Source organism: Coturnix japonica, chromosome 6 (assembly GCF_054131305.1).
Source record: "Coturnix japonica strain WE chromosome 6, WE-NBRP24, whole genome shotgun sequence".
NCBI lineage: Eukaryota > Metazoa > Chordata > Aves > Galliformes > Phasianidae > Coturnix > Coturnix japonica.
This window is the reverse complement of record NC_140668.1, coordinates 5,635,870-5,657,505: the sequence shown is the minus strand read 5'-3', so window position 1 is coordinate 5,657,505 and position 21,636 is coordinate 5,635,870. Positions and strand designations below refer to the sequence as shown.

Below are 21,636 nucleotides of genomic sequence, written 5' to 3'. Positions count from 1 at the left end.
AAATTAAATGCAAGTAATGGTGCTAAATGTACACTGTTGTAAGAGAATAAAAACATTTCATAGTATAGCAGGAGGAGTGTCTCTGAGAATAGTCTGGACTTGTCATTATCTGCTGCACTCTGACCAGGACTCCAAGCCCAGGAACAACAGCAGATGCCCAACAGCAGCTCCATCAGCGAGTTCCTCCTGCTGCCGTTGGCAGACACGCGGCAGCTGCAGCTCCTGCACTTCTGGCTCTTCCTGGGCATCTACCTGGCTGCCCTCCTGGGCAACGGCCTCATCAGCACAGCCGTAGCCTGCGACCACCGCCTGCACACCCCCATGTACTTCTTCCTCCTCAACCTGGCCCTCCTTGACCTGGGCTGCATCTCCACCACTCTCCCCAAAGCCATGGCCAACGCCCTCTGGGACACCAGGGCCATCTCCTACACAGGATGTGCTGCACAGCTCTTCTTCTTTCTCTTCTTCCTCTCAGCAGAGTTGTCCCTTCTCACCATCATGTCCTATGACCGCTACGTTGCCATCTGCAAGCCCCTGCACTACGGGACCTTGATGGACAGCAGAGCTTGTGCCACCATGGCAGCAGCTGCCTGGGGCACTGGGGTTCTCTATTCCCTGCTGCACACTGCCAGTACGTTTTCACTGCCTCTCTGCAAAGGCAATGTTGTCAACCAGTTTTTCTGTGAAATCCCCCAGATCCTCAAGCTCTCCTGCTCTGGCTCCTACCTCAGGGAAGTTGTGTTTCTCATTTTTAGTGGTAGTTTAGGCTTTGGCTGCTTTGTTTTCATAGTTGTGTCCTATGTGCAGATCTTCGTGGCTGTGCTGAGGATGCCCTCTGAGCAGGGACGGCACAAAGCCTTCTCCACGTGCCTCCCTCACCTGGCCGTGGTCTCCCTAGTTGTCAGCACTGGCATTTTTGCCCACCTGAAGCCCCCAACCATTTCCTATCCACTCCTGGATATGACAGTGGCACTTCTGTACGCAGTGGTTCCTCCAACACTGAACCCTATTATCTACAGCATGAGGAACAGGGAGATCAAGCACGCTCTCAGGAAGATCTTGCAATACGCACTATTCCAGCTACATTAAAATGCAAAACTTCCTCATAGGATTCCCAGTGATGGTTCTTTATGCTTTATGTATCTTTGATTGTTTGATTATGTGAGATATAGCAACGTGAAAAAAAAATATATATATATTATTGAACTTAAAAATAAAATTGTATTACACCTCTTTCCAAACTAATTTCCATTTTTTCACTCCAAGAGCTCATGTAAACATGTATCCAGATTCCCCGAATACGTTAAAATATACCTAAAAAGGTTTCAAAATAGATTTTACTTAGCTTTTCTTTTTTCCTACTTTGTCTGGATTTGGGGAGGTACAGCCACAGACAGCAGCTCAACGTGCTCTTTTCATTTCTGATCTCTTTACACCACCACAGTGCTCTCAAGTCCTCTCATTTGTGCAGTCCTGATGGTCTTGTGTGTCTCACGACCGTCCTGTGGCCTCTACAGCAGCACTCCAGGGCTGCAGTCAGTAGCCAGCAATATGAACAGGTCTGTCAGAGCTGGTCTCCTTGCTGGCACTGCCATAACAAGAGGGCTCCTTTAGAGCAGGACCAGAGAACTGGAGGGAGGTCTCTTCCAAAGCTGGTGTAAGGAATATACCTCAGGAGCTGCTCCCTGAGAAAACCTTGAGATCTTCTGGTGCTCTTCATTGTGTGACCAGATCAGATTGAATAGTCCCAAGGAAATCCGTAAGCATCTCAGGGCAGTGCTGTGGTTTAAGGTTTATGGGTTGAGACAAAGAGAAAAAGAAAAGGATAATAATTATGACAAATGTATTTATACATATATATTTAGTGTATTTTCACACATATACAACATATGCAGTTGGAGAGGAAAAGGCCTAAAAGATCATCCAGTCCAACCATTCACCTATTACCTATAGGTCCCACTAAACCATGTCCCTCAACACAATATCCAGTACACCCCCAGACTCACAGAGGCAACAATGTAAATTGTGTAATTCCTAATCATATGGACAATATTACTTCCAAAACCCAAAGATGACCGCAGAGCTGAATGTGCACAAAACTTCACTTTGTCAGCTGCCAATTTTATTGTAGTACAAGCTGAGGTCAAACAGCATAGCAAAATAAATACCCTAATGCAGCATCCAAGCACCAAGTAAGGAGCTGTGCAGTGAAGCTTCATGAGAAGACTCAACAAGCTCCACACATAGGGAGCACATCCACACATATCAGCACCATGGCCTGCACTTCTCCAGCTCCCACAAAGCCCTGAGTTATCTCGCTCTGGACAGATGTGCTGCTATCTCAACCCTTGGAGTCTCACATCAGGCACCAAAATGACAGTGGTTGTTGAACCCAACATGTGGCTCAGCAGCTCACAGTGCTTTGTGCACTGCCCAATTCCCAGTGGGATGGGGATGAGAACTGGGAAAAAGAGTACAACTTCTGGGTTGTAACAAAACAGTTTACTAAGAGAGATAAAAGGAGAGGAGTAATAGTTATCACTATATATCCGTTGATATGGAATTGTATGTAACAACTGATGCACAAGCACTTGCTCAGCACCACCAGACTGATGCTCAGCTGGGCCCTGGGCAGTGAAGAGACTGAGATGAACTCCCACCCTTTTCAATACAATTTCTGCTTGCTGTCAGGTGATAGAGAACGTCCCTTTGGCCACTATCAGTCAGCTGTCCTCACTCTGTTCCCTCCCAACTCCATGTGCCCTTTACTGACCATGGCCTTGGCTCTGTACAACACTGCTTAGCAGCAGCTGTAAACATCAGAGTCTTATTAATGGTTTTCTCCAAGAACCAAAACACTGCACCACAGCAGACAGTCTGAAGAAAACAATTCCATCTGAGCTGTAACTCAGATTCCTGCCTGTCCCCTCTTCTTGTTCTTCCTGATCAGGAAGCAAGGAACAGAATCTGCCGCTCTCCTCTCTGAGCCCTTTCCATCAGTTCTCAGCTGGCTCCTCTGCCATCCCCAGGCAGAGCTCAGTGCCCTCTCATGGATGGCAGCAGCCTTTTCTCTTCTTCCTTGCCCATCCGTCATGCAGAATCTGTACCCCATTTGCTACAGTACAGAGCTGAGAATCAACCCACCATGTCTCTGTGAACCAAACAAGACCCTAGGCCTGCAAAGGCACAGAGATTTGGAGTTCGCTGAGTGAATGTTTGTGGTCCTCTCATTAGTGTAACAACTCTTCAGAAAGCATCCCCTTCCAGAAGCATGATTTGATTTTGCCTGGCTGGGCCTTGCATCTACACCGTGCTACTGGTGTTCAGAAGGTGGCACACAGGTACCAGACCCATTGTGGGGCTCACAGTTGTCCAGTGGACATTGTCACTACCCTGGGCATGTCTTTCCTGAAGGTCCTCAGTGGCATTTGCCAGCTGGCTGGGGGTGTGCTGGAGACCCCAGGGAACTGCCATTCTGTTGTAATACAAGAAGAATTTTACAGAGCAGCAGCCATGGATCAAGATAAGCACTTTACAGAGCAGCAGCTGCAGAGCAGGATAAACAGCATGAGAACCCAGGACACCTCTAGCAAAAGAATGAAAGGCTCGTGGCTTTGAAGCGGGGTTTTAGGGTTCTTATTGCAGAAGCTTTCTTCCAATTAGTACGTGTGATTTTTGAACATCCTTGTTTGTTTGCTATAAAAGTACGGCTTTTCAGGCAATAGATGGACACAGCTATAATTAACTATATTGGTGTGTGGTTGTTTGTCCTAGAACACTGACCTTTTGCCTTCAGGTTCGCCAAGACGTGGGGGCCCGCAATGTCATGGGATTTAACTCTTGAACACCTGTGGGATCCCGAGAAACAAAGCCAGTATTTGAGTCAGGGATGGTGCAGCCTAGATAGATCTAAGGGGGTACAACTTATTTGGGGCTTGGCTTGTGCTTACCGTGCTCTATATAACACTGTTCCGAAAAGAGAGAGTTTCTGAGCTTAGGTTCAAGCCAAAGAGGGAAATCCCCGAGTCAATTTTGATCAGTCACAGGAGGCACCTGTAACAATATCAGTTGCCTCTGTGGAAGGCAAGAAATGGAAATGGATGTCCTCACGTCTAGAACGGAAAAAAGAAGTGGAGGAGGAGGCAACAGAAGATCCAGGTGACAGGTCTGGATCAGTACCGAGAAAGGCAAAAGGAAAAGTGTCATGAAGAAGAGAGTGATGAGGAGGAAATCTCTGTTACTGTTTGTCGATCCCTGAAGATGACTGAAATCGAAGGCGTAAGAAAGGAGTTCACACGGCACCAGAATGAATCTCTTGTTACCTGGTTGCTTCGCTGTTGGGACAGCTGGGACGGTAGCTTGTTGTGATGTGACAGGCCCTTCCCCATATTCTGGAAGAATCTTAGTGTAATACAGTGGGTGTAGACAAAAAGGCGTAGGTTATATAAGGATGTGTCTGTTTCAATAAATCGCCATTTTGCCACTTCATCTCCTTGGTGTCACTTGGTAATTGGCCTAGCTGCTGCTTCAGTTGAAGGCGAGAGATCGTAAAGAAATTAACGACCATAAAGCCTTCATGTGTATCATTAAAATTCTCAGCTATTAGACACAAGCGCTTTCCAGACCGAGCAAGGAACAACAGTAAATTGCACTGTGTGTTTCCTTGTGGTGTTACCTACGTGACCACAGAGAAGACACGAGGAAGTGGCATGACCAGCCTACTCCTGTACTATGAGCACGGGTGAGGGAACTACAAAACAGTCCAACCACCAGTACGGCTGCTCCAGTTATCACAGGTAACCAATAGAGGGGCCCTGCCCTCATTCAAGGGAGTGGAAGGGATAATAGAGTTTATTGGACTGTGTGGATTTGATGGCCTAGCACATCAGAACCACAGAAATATAAGGCACTGGTGGATACTGGTGCACAGTGCACCCTAATGCCCTCCAGTCATGAAGGGACAGAATCAATCCATATTTCTGGATATCTCTCAAGAATTGACTGTGTTGGAGGCTGAAATAAGCCTCACTGGTAAAGACTGGAAAAAACATCCTATGTGAGTGGTCCAGGGTTTCCGTTCATACTTGGTATTGATTACCTCAGAAGAGGGCATTTCAAGGATACTAAGGGGTATCACTGGGCCTTTGGAATCGCTGCTGTAGATATGGACAACATTAAGCAGCTGTCTGTTTTGCCTGGCCTGTCAGAGGACCCGTCTGTTGTGAGGCTGCTACGAGTAAAAATAAAAGAGCAGCAGGTACCGATTGCTACAAAGACAGTGCACAGACGGCAGTATCGCACCAACAGGGATTCCTTGCTCCCCATTCATGATTTGATTCGCCAGTTGGCGAATCAGGGAGTGATCAGTAAAACTCACTCACCTTTTAACAGCTCGATATGGCCAGTGCGTAAAGCCAGTGGAGAATGGAGGCTGACAGTAGACTACCGTGGCCTGAATGAGGTCACACCCCCACTGAGTGCTGCTGTGCTGGAGAGCAAATAATTCAAATTCTTCTATGAGCCAGTTTTGCTATTAAGTGAAGCAAAGTAAAAGGGCCTGCCCAGGAAATTCAGTTCTTAGGTATAAAGTGGCAGGATGGATGTCATCACATCCCAACAGTGATTGACAAAATCACTGCCATGTCTCCACCAACTAGCAAGAAAGAGACACAATCTTTCCTGGGTGCAGTGGGCTTTTGGAGGATGCACATTCCAAACTACAGCCTCATTGTAAGCCCCCTTTATCAGGTGATGCAGAAGAAGAATGATTTTGCATAGGGCCCAGAGCAGCAGCAGGCTTTTGAACAGATTAAACAGGAGATAGCCTGTGCCATGGACCTGGGGCCAGTACGGACTGGACAGGATGTAAAGAACATCCTCTATACTGCTGCTGGAGAGAAAGGTCCCACTTGGAGTTTGTGGCAAAGAGCCTCAGGAGGGACCCAAGGCCGACCCCTGGGATTCTGGAGCTGAGCGTACAAGGGGTCTGAAGAGTGCTACACTCCAACTGAGAAGGAGATCTTAGCCACGTATGAGGGGGCTCGGGCTGCTTCCGAAGTAGCTGGTACTGAAATGCAGCTCTTTCTGGCACCTCGACTGTCAGTGATGAACCGGATGTTGAAAGGGGAGGTTCTCTCCACCCATCATGCTACCGATGCCACCTGGAGCAAGTGGATTGCACTGATTAGACAACAAGCGCGGATGGGGAACCTCAATCGTCCAGGAATTTTAGAAGTGATCATGAACTGGACTGAAGATAAAAAGTTTGGAACATCACCAGGAGAAGAGGTGTCATGTGCTAAAGCGGCCCCACCATACATCGAACTACCAGAAAATGAAAAGAAATATGCTCTTTTCACTGATGGATCATTTCATATTGTAGGGAAGCATCAGAGATGGAAAGCTGCTGTTTGGAGCCCCACACGACAGGTCGCAGAGGCCACTGAAGGTAAAGGAGAATCAAGTCAGTTTGCAGAGGTAAAAGCTGTCCAGCTGACCTTAGATGTGGCTGAACGGGAGAGGTGGCCAATGCTTTATCTTTATACTGACTCATGGATGGTGGCAAATGCCTTATGGGGGTTGTTACAGCAGTGGGAACAAAATAACTGGCAACGGAGGTGTAAACCTATTTGGGCTGCTGAACTGTAGAAAAACATAACTGCTCAAAAAAAAGATATGATTGTAAAGGTGTGTCACGTGGATGCACACTTGCCCAAGAGTCGGGCTATTGCAGAACAACAAAACAACCATCAGGTAGGTCGAGCTGCCAGAATTGAGGTGGCTCAAATAGACTTGGACTGGCAGAACAAGAGTGAATTATTTCAAGCTTGATGGTTCCATGAGACCGCAGGCCATCAAGGAATGGACATAACATATAATTGGGCTAGAGACTGAGGGGTGGACTTAACTATGGATGCTATTGCACTGGTTATTCATGACTGTGAATCATGTGCCATAATTAAACAAGCCAAGAATATGAAGCCTCTCTGGGGGGAAGGCCAAGGCAAAAGTATAAATATGGGGAGGAGTGACAGGTGAATGATGTCACCTTGCCAGGATCTCATAATGATAAGCGTTTTGTGCTTACCATGGTGGAAGCAACCACTGGGTGGCTTGAAACATACGCAGTACCCCATGCTACTGCCAGAAACACAATATTGGGTTGTTAGAAACAAGTCCTATAGAGACATGACACCTCAGAAAGAACTGAGTCTCATAATGGGACACATTTCAAAAATTCCCTTAATAAATACTTGGGCCAAAGTTCATGGCATTGAGTGGATTTATCATATCCCCTACCATGCACCAGCTTCTGGTAAAATTAAAAGATACAATGGGGTGTTGAAAACTATGTTGAAAGCAATGGGTGGTGGAACACTGAAGCACTGGGAAAAGCATTTGCATGTGGTGCAAGGATGCTGTTAAAGTTCATATCCCACATGTGCCCTGTGTCTCATCACAGGATGTGGGGTGTGAGAAGGGCCCAGTCTGAACAAGCAGTCAATCCCAGTGAAACTCTGAACTTCAGATCTCTCAGTTCCAGTGCCCTCCTGTGCACAATCTCCCATAGTTTGATGTTCTTTATGTTCTGCATTGCCCAGAAGTGCACCCAGTGCTCCAGGTGAGGCAGTAGCAATGCAGAGCAAAGAGGGACAAACCTTTCTCCCACCCAGCTGGCAATAAATTGCTTGATGCACTTTAGGGGACTGTTGGCCTTCTTGGCTGGCTGGGCACACTGCTGACTCACTTAAAATTTTATGTTGAGCAGGACCCCCAATCCTTTTCAGTCAGACGTCTCTCATGTGTCCAATATACAGACAGTGTTTATGTCCAGGGTTGCCCATACCCAGGTGCACAATCAGGCACTTGTTCTTGTTATACTTTATGCACTTGGTGCTTAGTACCAACTGGTACCCACTTCTCTGACTTGTCCACATCTCTCTGCAAGTCCTCTCCACCCTCAGTGGAGGCAACAACACCTCCTCATCTGGTCTCATCAGCAAACTTGCTCAGAACATCTTCTAGTCCTGCATGCAAGTCATCTGCATAAACATGAAAGGAAAGTGGCCCTAAAATGGAACCCTGGGGAGCTCTGACAGTGACCATCTACCAGCCCAATGGAACCCACTGACTATAATCCTTTGGGACAGAACTACTGGCCAACTGCTCACCCACCACTGCTGGTGAACCTGAAAGGCAAAATGTCAGCGTGCTGGGACAAGCAGACAAACACCAATATGGTTACATATAGCTGCATCAATTTATTACCCGAAAAGCCAGACTTTTATAGAGGACAGACAAGGGCGTCCAAAAATCACACACGCTAATTGGAGGAAAGCTACTGCAATAACAACCCTATAACCCCCCTTCAAAGCCACGAGCCATTCATTCTTTTCCTAGAGATGTCCTTCGTTCTCATGCTGTTTATCCTGCTCCGCAGCTGCTGCTCTGTGAACTCCTTATCTCAATCCATGGCTGCTGCTCTGTAAAATTCTTCTTGTATTACAAAACACCATGTTCTCTTTCTGTCTAGCCGTATGCAGGAATTTCTGTCCAGAAGGGTGCTGGAGAAATAGTATCAAAAGCTCTACTGAAATCCTCAAGGATTACATCAACTGCCTTCCCTTGTTCAGCTCAATGGATAAAGGTGTCATAAAAAGACCTGAAATTAAATAGGACCTTCCTCTCAGGATCTTGTGTTGTCTGTGACCAATCACAGAATTGTCCTGCAGGTGTTTTTCCATAACTCCCACCATCATTTTCTCCATAATTTTACCAAGCACTGTAGTGAGACTGACAGGTCCATAGTTGCCCGTGTCATCTTTCTTGCTCTTCCTTACAATGAGACAACATTTGCCAGCTTCCTGTCAACAGGTATGACCCTAGATTTATTAGATGCCATTGAAATGCGAGCCCAGAGCATGCTAAAGTGTCATCAGTGCAAGAACGTAGATGTGCCATAGCTTTGCAATGCCTTGAAATCCAGACTATGCCACAGATGGAGCAGAGAGGAAGATCTGCCTCTTCTGTTCTGAGCTCATCCTTTTGATAAGCTGAATATCACTACATACACCATGGGGTCAGGTGCAAAAGACACAATGGGTGCCCTAAGCACGTGGCTGAGGTGGTATTTAGGATGGCCAAGAATACCTCCCTTCTGGCCCTCAGCTGATGCTCCAGAAGGAAGTGTCTATCTCATAGATTTTCCGTCACAGTTTACAAGCACTAGCACAAAACTAGGATCACCCAAGGCACCTTGGGCATCACTGAGAGACTGTGTATGAGTAGTGCAGTCCCTGTGGAATAAAAGCCAAGGATTCAGATGAGGGACTCACACACAGACACCTCACTGTGCACATCTGAACTCAGCTAGGTGAACTTGTAGCTCCTGTGGTTCTTTGAAAAACTGATCCCAGTTCAGCCCCAGGGTTTCCATCTGAGGATGAGATGCCTAACGCTAGAATAAGGATGGGATGGTCTGTTGATAACAGGACAAATGGAAACGGATTTAAATTAAAAAGGGGAGACATAGGTTAGATGTGAGGAACCTATATTTTTTCACAGCAACACTGGAAAAAGTTGCCCTCAGAGGCTGTGCATGCCCAATGGATGGGATCCTGGGTTTACTCTGGGTTTACCCTCACGTCAGTCCATGTTTCTACTCATACTTTTGTCTAGGTGAACTCTCAATTTTCTCAAGGTTTTATTCACAGTTTACCATCAGGGAGTGTGATCCGGAGATGGGCTGGTGGAGTGACTTGCTGGCATCCCCGAGGGAAGGCTGCCAGGCAGATACCCCCAGAAAAGTGGTTGACTCCCTGCCCTGTCACAGTCAGACAGACCTGACTGATGAGGAGGGTTGGAAGAGAGTCCCAACTCAACATCACAGGAGCCCCCCCATGCCTGCCTAGCCCTCGACCCCTGATCCATCTAAGCAACAGGTTTGACACTCTGAAATCTGAAGGAGATAAGAATGGGGAGGCAATGGAGGATCTGCCTAGGAGGAAACCTAATGCAAGGCAGTCACTACCAAGCCTTGTGACTTCCTCTGCCATGAAAGAAAGAAGGGTGGCCGTGGTGGGTGACTCCCTTCTCAGAGGAATAGAGGGCCCCATTTGCAGACTGGACCCCAGTTGTCAGTAAGTCTGCTGCCTTCTTGGCTGCAGGTCAGGGACATAATGAGGAAACTCCCAGTGCTGGTTAGGTCCACTGATTATTTTCCACTACTCATAGTTTAGGTGGGCAGTGATGAAATTTCTTAGATAAGACTACAAACTATAAAAAGAGATTTCAGGAATTTAGGCCATTTAGTTCACAGAGTGGGAGATCAAGTGATTTTTTGTTCTATACCTTCAGTGGCAGTGAGGGACACGGAGCAGGCTTGGAAAGCAAAGCAATGAACAGTTGTCTCAGAGGTTGGTACTGAGCCAGAAACTTTGGGTTCTTTGATCACAGGGCAGTTTACTTGGCCCATGGTCTGTTATCCATGAATGGAACCCAACTGTCTCAAAGGGGGAAGTGAATCCTAGCATAGACGGTAGCGGGGCTTATCGAAAGAGCTTTAAACTAGCTACGATGGGGGAGTGGACAAAACAGGGCTTACCAGAGATAAGCCTAGGGAAATGCTGTTTGAGCTGGGAGAGAGGCAGATGCCTCAGCTGAAGTGCGTATACACCAACGCACGCAGCTTGGTCAACAGCAAGAGGAGCTGGAAGCAACTGTGCATCTGACAAACCATGACCTAGTTGCTATTACCGACCCATGGTGGGACCACTGCCATGACTGGAGTGCTGTGATGGATGGTTACAAGCTCTTCAGAAGGGATAGAGGAGGAAGGAAGGGTGGTGGTGTGGCCCTTTATATTAAAGAGAGTTTTGATGTTGAAGAGCTTGGGCTTCAGAACGAAGTGCATGTTTGTAAGGATCGGGGGAAAGGCCTGTAAGTGTGACATCTTGCTAAAGGTTTCTTATAGACCGCCTAATTGATGGGTGAGGCATTCTATGAGCAGCCCTCCTGGGAAAATGGCCACCCCAAGAATGGCAGTCTGCCTCCTCCATGACCCCATCTGAAATGCTCCTGCACTGATTGATTATAGGGCTTTAAACCAGGTCCAAATGGGGAAGGGTGGGGAATTGGATGTGACAGAGAACGGCTGAGGGATATTGTTGCTGTTGGAGATTGAATGGAAAGCCTCTGAGTTGTTCTATAGGATTGTGTGAGGATTCCTCAGAGAAAGTCTTGTTGCCAATACCCCGTCCTAAATCTTACTGTGTACCCTCTGGGGGTAACCCCAACCTACTGCTGCCCTAAAGTGCCTGTAGACCAGTGCGGGTAGCATGGGAAATAAACGGGACAAATCAAGAGAAAACCACAGAGCTTTTCCTTTCATGCAGGCTGCTGATTCTGAGCAAGGCCCTGAACATCAGTACCACAGTGTAGATGCAAGGCCCAGACAGGCTAAATCAAAGCATGCTTCTGGAAGGGGATGCTTTCTGAAGAATCCTTACACTAATGAGAGGACCACAAACATTCACTCAGTGAACTCCAAATCTCTGTGCCTTTGCAGGCCTAGGGTCTTGTTTGTCTCACAGAGACATGGTGGGATGGTTCCCACCTCTGAACTGTAGCAAAGTAGGTACAGACTCTTCATTACGATTAGGCAATGAAGATGAAGAAAGGCTGCTGCCATCTGTGAGAGTGCACTGAGCTCTGCCCGGGGATGGCAGAGGAGCCACCTGAATACTGATGGAAAGGTTTCAAAAAGAAGAGCAGCATATTCTGTTCCTTGCTTCCTGATCAGGAAGAACAAGATGAGGGGGACAGGCAGGAATCTGAGTTACAGCTCAGATGAATTTTTTTTCTTCAGACTGTCTGCTGTGGTGCAGTGTTTTGGTTCTAGGAGAAAACCATTGATAACACTCTGATGTTTACAGCTGCTGCTAAGCAGTGTTGTACGGAGCCAAGGCCATGGTCAGTAAAGGGCACATGGAGCTGGGAGGGAACAGAGTGAGGACAGCTGACTGAAAGTGGCCAAAGAGACGTTGTCTATCAGCTGACAGCAAGCAGAAATTGTATTGAAAGGGGTGGGAGTTCATCTCAGTCTCTTCACTGCTCAGGGTCCAGCTGAGCATCAGTCTGGTGGTGCTGAGCAAGTGCTTGTGCATCAGTTGTTACATACGATTCTATATCAACGGATATATAGTGATAACTATTACTCCTCTCCTTTTATCTCTCTTAGTAAACTGTTTTGTTACAACCCAGAAGTTGTACTCTTTTTCCCAGTTCTCATCCCCATCCCACTGGGAATGGGGCAGTGCACAAAGCACTGTGAGCTGCTGAGCCACATGTTGGGTTCAACAACCACAGTCATTTTGATGCCTGATGTGAGGCTCCAAGGGTTGTGGTAACAGCACATCTGTCCAGAGTGGACAGGGCTTTGTGGGAGTTGGAGATGTGCAGGCCATGGTGCTGATAGTTTCCCTATTTGTGAAGCTTGCTGAGTCTTCTCATGAAGCTGCATTTCACAGCTCCTTGCTTGCTGCTTGTTTTCCCTGCTGCATCATTTGTCAACACGGGATGCTGGATTAGGGTATTTATTTTGCTATGCTGTTTGACCTTGGTTTGTACCACGATAAAATTGGCAAAGTGAAGTTTTGTGCACATTCAGCTCTTTGGACATCTTTGGGTTTTGGAAGTAATATTGTTGGTATGATTAGGAATTACACATTTTACACTGTCGTCTCTGGGAGACCAGGGGTATTCAAGGAGAGACTGGATATTGTGTTGAGGGACATGGTTAAGTGGGAGCTATTGGTAATAGGTGAACGGTTGGATTGGATGATCTTTCAGGCCTTTTCCAGCCTTGGTGATTCTATGATTCTAGGATTGAGGTTAAACAATTATTCAGGAATATCAGTGAGAGATCTGCCCCAAGGTGAGAAGGCTCTGCATGGCAGGGGGTGTGGGACGGTCTGGGCAGCTGCCTGGAGTGGTGGGCACCCCCAGGGCTTTGGAACTTCATCTCCGAGCAACTGCAGGATCCTGAGAAACTGGTAGAATATTGGAGACAGGTCTGCTGTGGCACTGGTAATCCTAAAAAGGCCCAAATGACTGCAGTGTGCCAGGGCCTGGCCCACACCTACTGAGCTGTGTTCAACACTATTCAGCATCTTCAAGGGGAAGAGAGCTGGATCTGCTGACATTGCTGCAGCCTCTGCAACTCCTGGCACAGTCCCTGCAATAGCTCCAAGTTTTTGCTACACATCCTGCAGTTGCTCCAAGCTCTGGACAGATCCCACTGTCACTCCACCCCTCATAAGGAGCTCTGCGGTCACTTATGCTACAGGTCCTGTAGCTGTTCCAAGTATTGAGATAAGAAAATTAAGCAAACCCCTGAGTGCTGCTGTAGAGACGACGGGACTGCTGTGAGACACACAAGACCTTCAGGCCTGTAGAAATGAGAGGACTCGAATCCTCTGTGCACTGTATCAGTGTAAAGAGAGGAGGAATGAAAAGAACTAGTTGTGCTTCTATCTGTGGCTGTACCTTCCCCAAATCCAGACAAAGTTGGATAAGAGAAGAGCTAAGGAAAAGCGTATTTTGAATGCTATTTATTTATCTCTTAACCTATTCGGGGAATCTGGTTCCATGTTTACATGAGCTCTTGGAGTGAGAAAATGGATAGTAGGTGTGAAAGAAGTGAAACAAATTTTTATTTATAAGTTCAATAACATTTTTTTGCACGTTGCTATATCTCACATAATCAATCAATCAAAGATGCATAAAAGATGAAGAACCATCACTGGGAATCATGCGATGAAGATGTGCACTTTATTGAAGCGGGAATAGTGAGTATTGCAACACCTTCCTGAGAGCGTGCTTGATCTCCCTGTTCCTCATGCTGTAGATAACAGGGTTCAGTGTTGGAGGAACCACTGAGTACAGAAGTGCCACTGTCAGATCCAGGAGTGGGGAGGGAATGGAGGGGGGCTTCAGGTAGGCAAAAGCACCAGTGCTGAGAAACAGGGAGACCACGGCCAGGTGAGGGAGGCACGTGGAGAAGGCTTTGTGCCGTCAGAGGGCATCCTCAGCACAGCCACGAAGATCTGCACATAGGACACAACTATGAAAACATAGCAGCCTACGTCTAAACTGATAGTAAAAATGAGAAACACAACTTCCCTGAGATTTGATTCTGAGCAGGAGAGCTTGAGGATCTGGGGAATTTCACAGAAAAACTGGTTGACAACATTGCCTTGGCAGAGAGGCAGTGAAAACGTACTGGCAGTGTGCAGCAGGGAATTGAGAATCCCAGTGCCCCAGGCAGCTGCTGCCATGGTGGCACAAGCTCTGCTGTCCATCAAGGTCCCGTAGTGCAGGGGCTTGCAGATGGCAACGTAGCGGTCATAGGACATGATGGTGAGAAGGGAATACTCTGCTGAGAGGAAGAAGGAAAAGAAAAAGAGCTGTGCAGCACATCCTGTGTAGGAGATGGCCCTGGTGTCCCAGAGGGCGTTGGCCATGGCTTTGGGGAGAGTAGTGGAGATGCAGCCCAGGTCGAGGAGGGCCAGGTTGAGGAGGAAGAAGTACATGGGGGTGTGCAGGCGGCGGTCGCAGGCTACGGCTGTGCTGATGAGGCCGTTGCCCAGGAGGGCAGCCAGGTAGATGCCCAGGAAGAGCCAGAAGTGCAGGAGCTGCAGCTGCCACGTGTCTGCCAACGGCAGCAGGAGGAACTCACTGATGGAGCTGCTGTTGGGCATCTGCTGTTGTTGGGCTTGGAGTCCTGGTCAGAGTGCAGAAGATAATGACAAGTCCAGACCATTCTCAGAGGCACTACTCCTGCTATACTATGAAATGTTTTAATTCTCCTACAACAGTGTACATTTAGCACCATTACTTGCATTTAATTTCATGTAGATCAGCATTCCTTAAGCAGAAGCAGCATATGGAGCTCTAACCTTCCTCTTATTTTCTTATCCCTTCTCCCTGGATATTTTCATCTGTTTCAAGTCTCATATCTTTACCCCAAGTGCTCTTAGAGCCCCCTACCCGAGCTTCTGTGGCATTCAGTTTCAGTTAGAAAATGCTGCCTGTTTGTAGGATAAGTGAATTATTCATGCCTACAGAAAATGAAGATAATTCCATCCTTCGAGAAAGGGGAGACTGAAAGCACATCATGTGTGAGTGTTCACAAAACAAGCAATTGATTGACGAAAAATTCTCAGAACTCTTATTGCCCTTTTTAGATTTCTGACTCCAAACCTCTTTGCCTCAGAACAGGAAATGGAAACCCCCTGCCTTGGCTCTCCTCTTGCAAAGTGCCCTCAGAAACATTCAGTTGTGCAGTGGAGCTGTGATCCCCTGCCCCAGGCAGCAGCTGTGGCAGCACAAACCCTGCCGGGGGCTCCTTACCCCACACGTCTCCCCGCAGCGCCCTGGGCAGCTCCCCGGGCAGGCTGAGTGCTGAGCCTGGCAGGCGGCAGAGTCCCATACCCGGCACACAGCCCCTGGGGCACAGCAGGGACCCTGCTCTGCAGGACAGCCCTGGGCACCCGTCTCAGCTGGAGCAGAAAGCTTTTTCCACAGTAAAGAAACATGCAGTGCCTGCAGTCAGATCTCCTATGGGATGTCCCAGTTATAGTTACCCCTTAATTAAAAGAAGCTCATGGTCAGCTGTAAGACTTACCTTGTCATGGTCTGTGAGCAATGCTCCTGCAGTGAGTTCACAGCCCGCTCACACCACACACATCCTGCTCTCTCCAATTTCTCTCCTCTCCTTCTGTCACCTGCAGGCTGTGCTGTGCACGAGATCTGCTCCTGGGCACAACTGTCTCTCTGCAGCTCTGCCCACTTTTATGAGCTCCCTGTGTCCCAGGAACCTGGACAAGCAAGCAGCAGATTATGTCATTTTTATCCTTCCCACTCATTTCCCCTGACACGTCCCTGGGTCCTCATGGCCAACAGCTCCTGAAAGACAACAGCATCATGACTGTGCTTTGAAATCCGCTCAATTAACCACCACATGTCCAGTGGTCAGTGACTGATTGGAGACATATGGGGAGTGCTCCCAGAGATCGTTTGATGAAACAATAAGGGCAACCAGACAAGGAAGGCGAGGTTTGGACTTTCCCTGTGCAGGGCAGTGATCCAGCTGCGGCAGCGCAGGAGTCTCATCCCTTGACAGAAATCCTGGAGCTGAAATGGGATTCGGCTCCCCACAGAACCAAAGGAGCTGGGATTCCTCTGGTTCAGTTCAGAAGTGCACAAGGAGTTGCCTGCATGTGAGCTCCTTCTCTGAGTCCTCGGTCCTTCAGCTGGGAGGCAGCTGCTCACACACAGACACTGGGTGATGCCCAAGGTGCCTGGGCTGCTCCTGATGTTTGCAAGTGCTTGTAAACCGTGTGGGAAATCCCTGAGATAGACACCTCCTTCCTGGGCATCAGCTGAGGGCCAGAGAGGGGATAGCACCGGCTGTCCGGTGAATTCACTCACAGCTACAAGAGCAGCACAGGGCCTTCTGGAAAGCCATGCCCATGGTGTGTCCGTGCTGCTACGTCACCTCCAAGACCCACGATCGGTCTAATGTTTGTGTGCCACCTTCTGCACTCTGATTCTATAGATGAGCTATCCAGTCAGGCAATGTCCAGTGATGCTTTTCAATTAGGATATTTACTTCTGTGCTTTTGCACTAATGCAAACACCAACACACAAGAAGCTAGAAATCTTGGTAGAGCTGCAGGCCTGAGCTCCTGTTTGGACCATGGGGACACAGTTGAATGGTTTCCACAACTGCACTGTAGCACAAGGGGGATACCGAGTCTTTAGGATGGATGGGTGAGGAGACAAAGAAGGGCGACTGCCCTCTGTGAGAGTGCACTGAGCTCTGCCTGGGGATGGAAGAGCAGACAGGTCAGAGCTAATGGAAATGGCAAACAGAGGAGACCATCAGTGTCTTTTCCTGTCTTCCTGATCAGGGAGAGTAAATGGAAGGTGCCCTCTGCAGACAGATGGGAATCTGATGTTGTCTGTCCCTTGTCCCATTTGGGGGCCTTTGTCACTCCATTATCTGCGGCAGGGACAGCACAGCAGGGCATGTGGCATCCAGCAGATCCATGGAGAGCACAGATGGCAGCTTCTTGACCAAGCAGTGGAGGAACCAAAGAGGAGAGGTGCTCTGCTGGATCTCATACTCTCCGGCGTGGAAGGACTTGTGGGAACTGTGAAGGTGAAAGGGGCATCAGGCCATGTGCAAGATGAAAATGTATCTCTTTTAATTTATTTATTTATTTTGAGGCTGTAAGCTTAATAGTTGATCATAAATGTCAATAAAACTGAAACAAATAATTGAAGACAAAGATGGAAATCAATGAAAATGTGTTAACCCTTCTCAACATGAAAAATTCTCATGAGTCTTGTTCCATTTTAAGTTGTAAATATGAATCTTTGAGGTGATTTGATGTCTTTTTTTTTCTTTTACTGAAACTACAATGTTTTCCAGAACTGTGTTCGCTGGACACAAATGCCTTCAGGTTCAGAGACACAGACAGCGGTGCCAGTGCCAATGCCCTGTGACTGTAGCCTGGTGCCCAGCACTACTCTTCCCTGCTGCCTATTTGATGTGCCTCATCCTCCAAGTTTTTTCAGCTCTCCTATATAAATGGCCATGGTTAAGGGAATGTTTTCAGCAGGCCATTTGGGCACACACTACTCCCACTGCCCTCCAGATTTCTCCATCCCTTGCTCTTTGTTCAGTCAGATACCTCCCAATTATCTGTCTGATTTCTGACTTTCAGGGGGATTACTGGAATTTGTTCCATCTCCCCAAATTCTGAGAATCAGTGAGAATGTGTTAACCCGTCTCAATGTGTGAAATACTCAGAAGTCCTGATCAATTTTAAGTTGATACCTCTCAACTACCTGGCTGATCTATCCCAGGGAGATTACTGGAATTTGCTCTATCTACCAGAGTCTGATGGCCTCTGTTGTCAACTACTTCACTGTGATTCAATCTATCCTATCCTACCTCAGAATAAATCATTTCTTTTAAAAGTATTCCATATGAAAGACAAACTTCAATAGATGCCGCTTGAACATGGCATGCAGTTGATCACTGTGTTTTACTGTTCATTCAATTGCATCACCTTTCTTTCCATTTGCTGGCCAGATAAAAAAGAGAAATCTTTCCTTTTCCATGTGTAGCTGGTTCTCTGAGGAAAGCCAGTGGGAGTTGGTGCAAAGCAGTTTTAACACTGAGCGGATGAATGCAGAGGAGAAGAGTGATGTGAAGAAAAGTGATGCAAGTCCCATAGGTCCATTGTGAGCAGAAATTGTGTGGGGAGGTTGAGAAGGACCTTTGTCAACACAGTAACATTACAGAACTCACTGGGACATCCTGGATTGGTATCAGTTGCACAGTGCTGCTTTAATGTCTTCTTTAAACCCAACTATAAATAAATAGACAATAAATTTATACTGGATTCTTTAAGCTCTCTCCAGATATCCCTCCTTTTTGCTGAACAAGTTCTGATAACCTGAAGAAGATAACAAGATGGCATAAGGCACAGGAGATTCTTTAGGTTATAATGGTCCCAGGGTGCATTTGATGCTGAGTTCATCAGCCTCTAGTGCAGAGAGAAGTTTGCACAAAGTGCTCAACAAGACAAAGTCAGAAGTAACAGTGAAGTTTCTTGGAGTATTAATGGGCCCACTGAGGGCCATTACCAAGTAAGCTTCCCAAGGGACTTGTTAGAGAAGATAACTGGAAGCCATGACTACAGGCAGGCAAAGGCACTGGCATGCTAAGAAACCTCTCCTTTGCCTTACGAAGCAGACAGGTCAAGCCCTGATTACAAGACCAGTGGTAGAGAGGTCCTGTCTCTCATGTTGGCTCCTGGCATTTCCTGGGGCAATGGGTTGGAGGTCCGTATGATGTTAAATGAAAGACATGGGGACAGAAGATCCCAGGCTCTACATGTGGTGCAAGGACGCTGTGAGGTTCATGTCCCATATGAGACCGATGTTTCATTGCAGGATGTGAGAAGGGATGTGAGAAGGGCCCAGTCTGAACAAGCAGTCAATCCCTGTGAAACTCTGAACTTCAGATCTCTCAGTTCCAGTGCCCTCGTTTGCACATTCTCCCAGAGTTTGATGTCCTTTATGTTCTGTGGTGCACAATCAGGCACTTGTTCTTGTTATACGTTATGCACTTGGTGCTTAGTACCAACTGGTACCCAGTTCTCTGACTTGTCCACATCTCTCTGCAAGTCCTCTCCACCCTCACTCGAGGCAACAGCACCTCCTCATCTGGTCTCATCAGCAAACTTGCTCAGAACGTCTTCTAGTCCTGCATGCAAGTCATCTGCATAAACATGAAAGGAAAGTGGCCCCAAAATGGAACCCTGGGGACACCGACAGTGACCATCTACCAGCCTGATGGAAAAAACTGACTATAATCCTTTGGGACTGACCTACTGGCCAACTGCTCACCCACCACATTGTGTTTCTGTCTAGCCATATGCAGAACATTCTGTCCAGAAGGTTGTTGTGAGAAACAGTATCAAAATCTCCACTGAAATCCTCAAGGATTACATCAACTGGCTTCCCTTGGTCAACTAAACGGATAACTGTGTCACAGAATGAGCTTAAATTAAACAGGACCTTTGCCTCACAAACTTGTGTTGGCTGCAACCAATGACAGAATTGTCCTTCAGCTGTTTTTCCATAACTCCCACCATCATTTTCTCCATAATTTTACCAGGCTCTGGACTGACAGGTCCATAATTGCCCATGTCATCTTTCTTGCTCTTCCTTACAATGAGACAACATTTTCCAGCTTCCTGTCAGCTGGTATGACCCTAGACTTCTTTAGATGCAATTGAAATGACAGCCCAGAGCATACTAAGGCGTCATCATTGAAAGAAAGTAGATGTGCCATAGCTTTGCAATGTCTTGAACTCCAGAGTATGCCACAAATGCAGCAGAGGGGAAGATTTGCCTCTTCTGTAGTGAACTCATTCATTTGGTAAGTAGAATAACACTACCTGATACATGAGGACTGTGTCTCTGCTCTGCTCTGCTCAGCTCACAGGGCTGCGGTGCAGGGTGTTGCTCTCATGTCAGTGCAGGTAAACTCACTTTAACCTTTTTTCTTCTGTAAATGCTTCCTCTATTTGTATGCTCAGATACACTTCCACATTCCCTCAAGTACACTTCCATATATCATTAACAATTACAATTTCTTATACCATCAAAACTGTTTGTCAAACAGTACAGTTCTTCAGTTCACATAAACTCCCTTAATACAGTCTGTATTCTTCAGTTATAAACACTGTGCCACAGAACCAGCACTGACTGAACCACCTCCTTCACACACTTCCTCGCAAGCAGTACATAGTATTACATAAATGGGTTGACATTCATTGGTCGGGTGGAATGTACACCTCTCCTCAGGACAATCTTACTAATCTACAGAGTACAAACTCCCGTCTTCTTACATACAAGCAGAAGGTACATATGAGTGGACAGACAACACAGTCTTTCACTTTGTCCGTGTCTGGCCATTTCCCTCACAGGAGGAAGGAAACATGGATCGGGACTCGGCACTCACCCTGCAGCTGTTCTGTGTCTCACTCACACCACACTCACTCTGACATTTAGATCAAAAACCATGGTTTATTCATACTACACAATGCTGACAACGTTTTCTAGCTGGAATCTTAATAACACTCATACTCTGGTCGACCAGTTGCAAACGTTAATGTTTTTCCCAGAGTTGGCTTGACACACGGTACCAAACACTTAAAGCAGATGATAATATTGAACATACAACCTATAACCCCCGTGATTACAACTTGGAGAACCCAGGCTACCATTTGACAGGCTATCCACTATATCCCATACCCGTAGGAGAGACCAACCTAGGTCCCTCCTATTGTCAACTACCTGGGAGAGAGTACTTGTTCTTGTTTCCATTCATATGACATACAGTTCCCTTTCATAGGAACTCACCCAAGGAGTCTTCCTACCCCAGCTGGCAACCAAAGCCATGAGCTCACCTCCCTGGGAGCAGCACGTATGGCTGTAAACTGTGTAGGATGTCTCCTCAAGACATATGGGCTCCACTTACCATACACATACCTGGTCCACCTATGGGTGGTCCTTGTCTGTCCCTGCAGTGATCAGGTGAGGAAGGGAGTCCTTCAGAGAAATCTCAGGGTGCGCCAAAAGTGTCTCCCTCTCAGCTGGTCCTGCAGCGAACAGAGCTGGTCCCACCTGGGCCGCCAAATTGACTACAGGAATTGAACTCTATAACCTCTATAACTGATACAGTCTCCCATGACATACTTATACCAAAGCTGAGGAAGTATGGGATAGGTGATTGGACAGTGAAGTGGGTCGAGAACTGGCTGACTGGCAGAGTGCAGAGGGTTGTCGTTGGCGGTGCAGTGTCTGGCTGCAGGGCTGTAACTAGCGGCGTCCCCCAGGGGTCTGTGCTGGGTCCGGTCTTGTTCAACATCTTCATCAATGACCACCCTCAGCAAGTTTGCTGATGACACGAAGTTGGGAGGATTGGCTGACACACCTGAAGGCTGTGCTGCCATTCAGCGAGACCTGGACAGGCTGGAGAGCTGGGCAGTA

At 47.3% G+C, this 21,636-nt stretch overlaps 1 protein-coding gene across 1 annotated transcript; it reads left to right on the top strand.

The window, feature by feature from the left end:
• The first annotated feature begins 150 nt into the window (after nt 1–150).
• LOC146760307 (olfactory receptor 14J1-like) lies at nt 151–1,089 on the top strand. Its single transcript, XM_085551409.1, has one exon. It carries the CDS (start codon nt 154–156, stop codon nt 1,087–1,089), a length of 936 nt encoding a protein of 311 aa, XP_085407535.1. The 5' UTR covers nt 151–153.
• The last annotated feature ends 20,547 nt before the right edge of the window (nt 1,090–21,636 follow it).

What these genes read in the sequence shown, in the direction of transcription:
- LOC146760307 (XM_085551409.1), top strand. Translation starts at nt 154, where the DNA reads ATGCCCAACAGCAGCTCCATCAGCGAGTTCCTCCTGCTGCCGTTGGCA.